Raw genomic sequence first — 9,486 nt, 5'->3', positions numbered from 1 at the left:
CACACACACACACACACACACACACACACACACACACACACACACACAGGCGTGGCCTCTGTCCTGACTCAGATCAACCTCTCTGCTCCAATACAGATTTAAATATTACAGATATATAAACAATCAATATACAGGAGACGTTCTCCACCTCTAAACTAACAGACGTTCTCCACCTCTACACTAACAGACGTTCTCCACCTCTACACTAACAGACGTTCTCCACCTCTAAACTAACAGACGTTCTCCACCTCTACACTAACAGACGTTCTCCACCTCTACACTAACAGACGTTCTCCACCTCTAAACTAACAGACGTTCTCCACCTCTACACTAACAGACGTTCTCCACCTCTAAACTAACAGACGTTCTCCACCTCTACACTAACAGACGTTCTCCACCTCTAAACTAACAGACGTTCTCCACCTCTAAACTAACAGACGTTCTCCACCTCTACACTAACAGACGTTCTCCACCTCTACACTAACAGACGTTCTCCACCTCTAAACTAACAGACGTTCTCCACCTCTACACTAACAGACGTTCTCCACCTCTACACTAAGAGACGTTCTCCACCACTACACTTACAGAGACGTTCTCCACCTCTAACCTAACAGACGTTCTCCACCTCTACACTAAGAGACGTTCTCCACCTCTACACTAAGAGACGTTCTCCACCTCTACACTAACAGACGTTCTCCACCTCTACACTAACAGAGACGTTCTCCACCTCTAAACTAACAGACGTTCTCCACCACTACACTTACAGAGACGTTCTCCACCTCTACACTAACAGACGTTCTCCACCTCTACACTAAGAGACGTTCTCCACCTCTAAACTAACAGACGTTCTCCACCTCTACACTAAGAGACGTTCTGTCAGACACGTTCTCCACCTCCACACTAACAGACGTTCTCCACCTCTACACTAAGAGACGTTCTGTCAGACACGTTCTCCACCTCGTGTTGGAGTCATTAATCATATAATTATGAATTGTTATTTTCTACAGCTGTGAAGAACTAAAAACATGTGATATAATAAATCATTCTGATTCACTGGTTTGTATTAAATGTTGTTCTGTGGTATTAAAATTTGAAAGGAGCTTGTGGAACCTGCAGAACCTCCTCCTGACCTCAGCAGGTAAAGGCTGTGACAGGTTATTTGTTGTTTGAGAATAACAGCGCTCCCTCGTTGCTAGCGTGTGTTCATAAGAGGCCGAGCCCCGGGGCGTCAGGGTGGGGGCGGATGAAGCCTGACGGGGCCTGCAGCCTGACGGGGCCTGCAGCTGGGAGCTGAAGGGCGGATGAAGCCTGACGGGGCCTGCAGCTGGGAGCTGAAGGGCGGACTGCAGCAGCTCCGGGCTGATCAGATAACAACAGCCAGAGAACAAAAAATCGTCTGTGCTTTGAATTCTGTCCTGCAGAGCGGAGGCAGGGTGGGACCTCTTCATGGAGAGAGGATCTCTGCAGTGTCTCAGTCTGATCTGACACTTAAATGTAACAGCTGGACATTAACACAGAATCTGAATCTCATTATTCAGGACTTGGTCCAGACGCTGGAGGTCCTGGTGACCAGTGTGGTGCTTCATTTCTATTTACACAGCAGTTACTGGCAAATTCCTGAGAACCTGACGCGTCTTATTAACTTCAGCTCAACTCCACACTGAACTAGTCAGTCCTTGAGAAGCAACGTGTTCGCACTGAGACTGGGAAACTGGCTTTTAAATTTTAGGCTCCACATACGTGAACTAACATGTAAAATAGATGAGTGAAGAAGTTAATCCAGTGTAATGTTTGTAAATGTGTCAGCTGACTCAGGACAGTGTGAATGTGTGTGCTTCAGCTTTTCTGAACTATGTCCTATATTATACCTGTTCCTTTTATGATTCTCCTACATTACACTGAACGCAGCTTACCATTTAAACACTCACACTCATGGATTATTGTGTGTCGTGTTGTGGATTTTGTTTCAGGGCGTCCTTCTCTGTATAAATAAAGGTTTGAATGAACCAGTCGACTCATGTTCACGCAGCAGCAGAGCAGGAAACAAGGTGTTTACAACCTGTTTCTGACGCCACCAAGTGGCAAAAGAACTGTTACCACAGGTTAAAGGTTTCACACCTTTCAAGACCTTTTTTTATTATTAAAAAACTGATTTCAGTCATCAAGACTGAAAGACCTGCTGAAAACACCAGGCTTTCACCACATTCAGATTTGAACAGAAGGTGGATGGAATGTAACACCTGCTTCCTGGTCATACGGGTGAAGGTGTCAACAAGAACCAGTAGAGATGATAAAGTTTACAATTATAACATTTCCATCATATTGTTTCAGTTGTGTCCAGTAATAAAGTCCTTAATGATTTAAACATGCTCTGGATGAGCAGTCAGAGACAGATGGATGAATAAGTGGCTGGATTCATTAAGAATAAGTAACTTAAGATAGAAGTAAAGTTTACATGAGGTTCAGACCTGCTGCAGCCACAGTCCACAGGCCAGCACATCGCTCACATTTCCCAGAGTTCATTGCCCCTGAAATGTTGGATTACTCTGCAGCCCCCCCCCCCCGTCACTCTGCTGCCTTTGTCTGGGACCGCTGGGGGTCGAGCCTCGGGCGGGATGTGTGGGGGTAGAGAGACAGGGAGAGCATGTGTGGGAGGGTGGGGCAAGCACGAGGCAGGCAACCCCCCGAGCCATGACCCCCTCCCCTCCCACCACCTCCCCGATCCCCATCCAACCCTCAGCCCCGAGCTCATTTCTGCAGAGCTGAAATCTATGGCTGCCCTCAGGGGGGTGGGGGTGGGGGGGGTCCCACACCCACAAGGACCTCCAGGCAGACACTGACCCCCTTCACTCAGCTTTGGTCACATTCACTGCCTGGATTAGAGACGAGTGTGTGTGTGTGTGTGTGTGTGTGTGTTTCTCTATATTCATGGGGTCCACAGAGCCTGGGATTCATTTTTGGAAACACGGCATCATGGGAAATCAGTGCAGCAGATAACTGTAATAATCTTTCAAATGTGTTTTTCCCTCCGAGGCCTTTGATTTGAAAAATCCCATTAGCCACTTGATATCACAAAAGGCCATTTTCCAAGATGGCCGCCATTTCCAGCACAGGAAACAGACCAGAGTTTTAACCACTGGACAAATTTCAATGATTTTACAACTGAATCCTGTTTTTGACTTCGAGGACGTCAGATTCACAATTAAATATTATTCTAAATAATTTTTTTAATAATCTTATTTATTATCTATTTATTTATTAATAATTATTATCTATTATTTCATATAATGATTATGTCCCTCCGTGTGACTGTTCTAATTCAGCAGGACTTTTAATTTGTAAAAGGTTTGATGTGACACCTGAATCGTTCATAAGAGAAAAACTGTGGGTGAATTTATTGCAGAAAAATTATATTTTCTTGCTAGAAATGTCAGCCATCTTGGAAATGGCGGCCATCTTGAATTTCTGAGTGGCTAACATGTTTTATTAATAATACTGTGTCTACATTTGAAAGATTTCTCCAGTCCTCTGCGGAGCTACATCAGCTGCCTCCTGATTGGTCGTCTGTCCCGGTCGAGTCGTCACTGGCTTTAAACGACGGCGTGATGGCGTTCCTGACGTCTTACCTCTGTGCCGGCCGCAGCTCCTCCCGGTGAGTCCAGCTTGCGTTTCTTGCGCGGCCCGATGGCGGCGAGGGCCGTGAGGTTGGCGTCTCGTTGTCTCATCTGAGCCAACTCCTGCTGCTGCATCTGTGGAGGGAAAACAAACACGATGTCACGCGTCGATGTTTGTTTTGGCTCTGTGTGGCCGTCCAGGTGGAAACAGACCTCAGGTGAAGACGACGACACGAAGCAGACATTTATACTTCAGACTCGTTTCCCTCCTCTGTCAAACAGCTGATCCACTGCTGGTCTCTGGGACCATGAGGGACTGTCTCCTCACAGTGGGACAGACAGTCCTGAACTACACTGACCTTTGACCCCGTCTGCTGAGGTCACCGGCCTACAGCCTCTTCTGGTCTACCTTTGTCCACATCTGAACCCAGACACTGACGACTACTCAGAGGTCCTGAGTGACCTCTTCAGACCGGTCCAGACCGCCCTGACATGCCTCCACTTGGCTGCCCCCCTCCCTCCAGCCCTCGGGCCTTCCCAGAGAGACTTATGGGTAATGACCCCTGACCTCTGCAGAGACCTCAGGCAGACCCTGAGGTCCCTGCAGAGACTCGAGCGTCTGGCTACAGCCTGAGGGTGAGACTGTGTGTGTGTGTGTGTGTGTGTGTGTGTGTGGGCAGTCAGCTGGAGGCTGGATAACATGAACACAGTGAAATGGGACGCTCCCCACAGGTTGACAAAAGAACATAAAGAAATAAAACAACGAACAAACGTAATGAGCTACAACAGGAAACCTCCACCTTCTCTCCGTCTGTCGTTGGTGTGGTGCACAGACAGACATATTGACCACAGTATCAGTGATCAGGATGACAGGCCTTGGATCAATAATAATGTATATATACACACACACATTCCAGACTCAACAACACAAGCCTTCACATGAAGACAACACTGACACACAGAGGGGTCGTACCTCCTTGGCCTTCTGCTTCAGGCGAGCCTGCTCTGGATCTTCTTGTCTGGCGCGACTCTGGAAGTCAAACACAGACACAGGGGTCAGACCTCTGCTTCTATCTGATGACCTTTGACCTCTCTGTGCTGATGCGTAAACATGAAGGGCGCTGAGTTGTGAGGAGTTTTTATTTTCCCGCTGACTGTGACTGACAATCACTTACTAATATAATATAATATAATATAATATAATATAATATAATATAATATAATATAATATAATATAATATAACATAATATAATATAATAAACTTTAACGTAAAAAATATTAATTGGTTTTTAGAGATTCATATGTTTTATAATATTAATTCTGTGTGTCCATGTTCTACATATAAAAATTTATTTGACCTTTTTTTTTCTTTTATTTCTTGGTATGTCAGAGTAAAATAATGAGACTTTAACAGAATAATAATGATGTCATCGAGCTGAATCTATTGATGGTTTTAATTTGGATGTAATGAGTCAATATTCTTCAGTATAATAATCACCTCCTCAGTGACATCTCTGTCAAACGTCAAGGTAATTAGCCCAGTGTGAGTGTGTGTGTGTGTGTGTGAGTATGAGTGTGAGTGTGAGTGTGTGTGTGTGTGTGTGTGAGTGAGTATGAGTGTGAGTGTGAGTGTGTGTGTGTGTGTGTGTGTGTGTGAGTGTGTGTGTGTGTGTGTGTGTAATGATGTCTTTAGAAGATCATTTCTGTAATTATCTGTGCTTCCATGTGTCATGTGTTGCCCGTGGGAGGACAGGAAAATACACACACACCTAATAGGACATCATTAAGCAGGTTTTAACAGCCATGAAGAAGAAAGAAAGTGGCTGAGATCAAATCAAATCATTAATTGATCAGTGTATTGACAGAAAATTAATCTGCAACTATTTTAATAATAGTTTAATATTTTCTATCACAGTAAATTGACTGTTTTCAGTTCTGTTGGTCGACAAAATGTGATGTGAAGATGTCACCTTGGACTCTAGGACGGACAGAAGAAGAAGGAACAACACACCTGTACACTGTGTGACTATACAGGTATCAGATTGAGAGTGTGTGTGTGTGTGTGTGTGTGTGTGTGTGTGTGTGTGTGTGTGTTGTACCTTGGCAGCCTTCAGCAGCATCTCTCTCTCCTGCTCGTCTTTCCTCTGTTTCTCCATTCGCTCCAGCTGCTCGAAGAAACGAAGCTGAGAGCGAACGTCTGACGTCGGTTCGTGATGCTCTTCATCCTGACGGAGGAAGACGAAGAGGATGGTGACTGTCTATCTAATTTGCCAACTGAAAACACCTGGATTTCATCTGTATTTACTGTCACATGATCACTCAGAGAGGAAGTCAGGAGATCCTTCATGCTCTTCTAGCTAAATGTTTGTCACCAGGTGTTTGTCCTGCAGAACTCCGACTGCGTGAAGGAGCAGTGTGTGTGTGTGTGTGTGTGTGTGTGTGTGTGTGTGTGTGTGTGTGTGTGTTCTCACCTTCCCTCCGTCTGCACGATGCTGAGCAACGGCTGAAACCTTCTCCAGCAGGGAGCGCAGTCTGGACTGAGTCGCGTGGGAGATGAAGTTGACGACCTCCAGAGGAACCTCGGTCACCCCCAGCTTCTTAGCTGAGGACGAGAGTCTGTATCAGCTCCTCTGAGATACATACATGAGATATAGATCTATAGATCTATAGATCTATATGAGTTATATTCATGTGTTTGTTTGTTCACGAAGCCCTTCCTGGATTTCACGACACAGCTCTTTGAAAATGAATCTGTTGGTTCCTCTTGGTGGTTTTAGATTCTTCATCTCTGACCTTTTAAGTTTTAATGGATTCTTATCACATTATTTATTAAATTGTATTAATATGTTTGTTTTAACTGAGGTTCTTTTTTAACTGGTGTTTTGATCTGCTGCACATCATTGTAAAGGAGAGTTTAAATAAAGACATAAACTCCATGTTGAACACCAACCAGACGTCTGCTGTGGAGTGACGGTCTGACTGACTTATGAACGGAAACAGGAAATAAGTTTGAGGTCAGACGAGTCCGTCTCTCCTTCACTGACGAGTTTCTTCTTTATTTGATTATTAAAGTTAGATTTTAATTCTGAGGACTGACACAGAAACATTTCTACCCCAGAAATAATTAGACGCATTTCTGTCTTAGTTCTGGATGTTTCCTCCTCAGCTCCTCTGGCGCTACTTTTGTCCTTGGACTAATTCCAGACTCAAACTGTGGGAGGATGTGTCGTCCTCCGGTCAGCTGAGGATCACACACAGTGAACTGTGGCGCTGGTGAAGAACTGACGAGAAGAAACAGAACAAACCATGAAGGTGAGAAATAAACCAGGTGATCCAAACTAAAATACGACCGTTTCCATGACGATCAGACTGAGGCGGCTGCTCGTCACATCACTGTGACCTGGATCCTTTAAGTGACCACGCCTCCTGGTCCTGTGTTCGGCCTGAGGAGTCTCACCTGTCTCACCCTTAAGTTCCTCCCTCAGCTGAGGAGAAATGAAACCTTTGGAGTCAGACTGAAGTAGAAAACTTCAGGTGTTTTGTTCGACCGGCCCCTGATCATTAATATTAACAACCTGTTCCCTACAGTATGTCAAGCTGCTCGTCCCGCTGTCACGGCAGCAGACTGAAACTGAGGCTAAACATGGAAGCAGAGGAGACGAGGGAATATCATCCAGCAGGTGAAGTTACACCGTCACCTGCTGCTGCTGCGCTCAGACAGGTAAAACCTCATGGCAGTGAAACTAGAGAAAAGTCTTCGTACGACTCAGCCAACAGAACATCAGCTCCATCAGCTCTAGCTACATGTCTGAACTCAGACAGACCGGCTCCTCTTGGTGAACGACACAGAATCTCTCAGATTCTGGTTCTGAGGTGGATTCTGTCTCCTGGTTTTTCCTCTCCAGACCATCAGACTCAAACCCTCTTACGCAGGTGACTGTACCTGTGTCCAGGATGCGGCGGTGCAGCAGCCCGGTGGGCAGGAAGGACTCGTCTTTACAGGAGCGGATCTTTGTGCCCACCAGCTCCGAGCTGGTTGCTAGGATACGGGCGTTCTCCTCGTTAAGGTTGACGCCGGCCATGGACGCCACGTCGTTGATGTCATCGTCATCTCTGAGGACAGAGAGGTGAGGACACAGAGAGGAGGGATTATTTTCTGTTATTCCACCAGGTGAGTCTTTAAGGACAGATTATATCTTTATATATTATTATTGATGAGGTTAACTGAAGTTGAGAAGAAGCTGTTTTTCTGGGGGGGGGGCTCAGACAGTTTTTGTGTTTCTTTTTATTCCTTTTATATTCAGTGTGTGACAGACTCTCTGACCCCCCCCAGTGAAACAGTGGCAGCAGCAGCTCAGCTTCAGTGAGGAGACACTGTGGAGCGCTGCTGCCCCCTGTGGCTGATCTGTGAACTGCACCAACTACACCCCCCCAACCCTGTAGATGTTCTTCCTCATCACTGTGATTCAGTGTGTTTGAATCTGGACTGAGTCACTGCCTCGTGTCAGAGTTTTTAAAAACAGTTTTCCTATAGATATGAATAACTGTTCCATTATGAATAATTCACCTCAAACACCTTAAGTTAAGATTTTCCTTAAAGTGTCAGTTAAGGTTTCCTTAAAATAAACACTTAAGTATTTAAGGTTTTCTCCTGATCTTAGCCTTACTCTTAAAGAATCACTTCCTCAGTTAAACTGATGAACAAAACACCTTAGTGATGAAAAAACTAAAGGTATCTCTGACTCTGTCTTAAATGCAACATGTCTGAGTTCATGCTGCTAAATTTATAAAAACTGTTTATTTGCACAGACGTTAGTGTAAAATATTACACAGTATAAAAGAAACTATATGTGCAGGAGAGGAAGGAAGCCCAGAGGGTTCATACAGACATTCAAACATAAAGCAATGCAACATCAAGGAGACAAAAAAAGAAAGATATAAATAAATTATAAATATATCTAAAACATATCTAAAATATAATAATAATAATAATAATAATAATAATAATAATAGATCCATATTAAAGAGAATGAAAACATCCCAGAGATGATGATGATCTTCAGTGACCTGAACGAAGAACTTTACGCTGTAAATATAAACTCTTGAACAGAGTCTGTGCAGCGGAGGAGAAGTGAAACCTTAGGTGTGATATTTAAGAAAAAAAGTTCAGGTGTTTAGTGCGACCTGTCCCTGAGTCGTCTTTACCTCATGTTGAAAACATCAGGTAGATTTCCCTGTGACGTTTTGTTGAATGAAAACCTCCCTCTCACCTGAATGTCCCGCCCCCTGGGTCACTCAGCTTCTTCTGATTGGCTTGAGCGGACAGGTTGACGAGACTTTTGCCGATGATGGTCGTGGGTCCTCTGACGAGCGCACCTGAGGAAAGCAGAACAGGATCAGCTCCAGATCTACAGTGACGACAGCTGATCTAAAGGTCACATGATCTCTGCTGTGACGGAGAGTCGCCGCCCTCCAGTGGTTCAGAGCGGAGCTGCGGCTGGACTCACCTTGAGGTCTGAGGTTCTGACTGATGACGACAGGTGTACGGGTCTGAACGGTCTGGACTCCTGGTCTGCCCACGGCCTGGAGGAGACAGAGATGTTAACTCAGAGACTGGAGCTGGTTCTGGTTCTGGATCTAGTTCTAGTTCTGGATCTAGATAAAGTTCTGGTTCTGGATCTATTTCTGGTTTGGATCTGTATCTGGTTCTGGATCCACTGCGTGTTTCAGATTCAACAAACTGGTTCCCAGTTTAAAGATCAACTCAAAACGTCCTGAAATCTGCTCTTTGCTGACCTCCAGTGGTTTAATGTCTCACCTGGCTGCAGTGATGTAACTGTGACATCACTGATGGGTGTGGCTACAGGTGAA

General features: G+C 45.0%; 1 protein-coding gene across 2 annotated transcripts in view; it reads right to left on the bottom strand.

Moving 5' to 3' along the window:
• Nucleotides 1–9,486, bottom strand: part of LOC111647417 (transcription initiation factor TFIID subunit 4-like) — a 25,333-nt gene that overhangs the window by 7,216 nt on the left and 8,631 nt on the right. For both annotated transcript variants that reach the window (XM_023397017.2, XM_023397016.2), the window contains exons 8-14: nucleotides 9,123–9,198; nucleotides 8,886–8,991; nucleotides 7,559–7,728; nucleotides 6,087–6,217; nucleotides 5,715–5,840; nucleotides 4,588–4,644; nucleotides 3,627–3,749 (exon numbers count right to left, since the gene is read on the bottom strand). In XM_023397017.2, the coding sequence (XP_023252785.1) occupies nucleotides 3,627–3,749; nucleotides 4,588–4,644; nucleotides 5,715–5,840; nucleotides 6,087–6,217; nucleotides 7,559–7,728; nucleotides 8,886–8,991; nucleotides 9,123–9,198 (789 nt within the window). The remainder of the gene's footprint in view (nucleotides 1–3,626; nucleotides 3,750–4,587; nucleotides 4,645–5,714; nucleotides 5,841–6,086; nucleotides 6,218–7,558; nucleotides 7,729–8,885; nucleotides 8,992–9,122; nucleotides 9,199–9,486) is intronic.

This window comes from Seriola lalandi, unplaced genomic scaffold (genome assembly GCF_002814215.2).
Source record: "Seriola lalandi dorsalis isolate HSWRI2012SDOR001 ecotype SW California unplaced genomic scaffold, Sedor1 jcf7180002054991, whole genome shotgun sequence".
Taxonomy (NCBI): domain Eukaryota; kingdom Metazoa; phylum Chordata; class Actinopteri; order Carangiformes; family Carangidae; genus Seriola; species Seriola lalandi.
The sequence above is the reverse complement of the archived record's forward strand: the minus strand, read 5'-3'. Positions and strand labels throughout refer to the sequence as shown.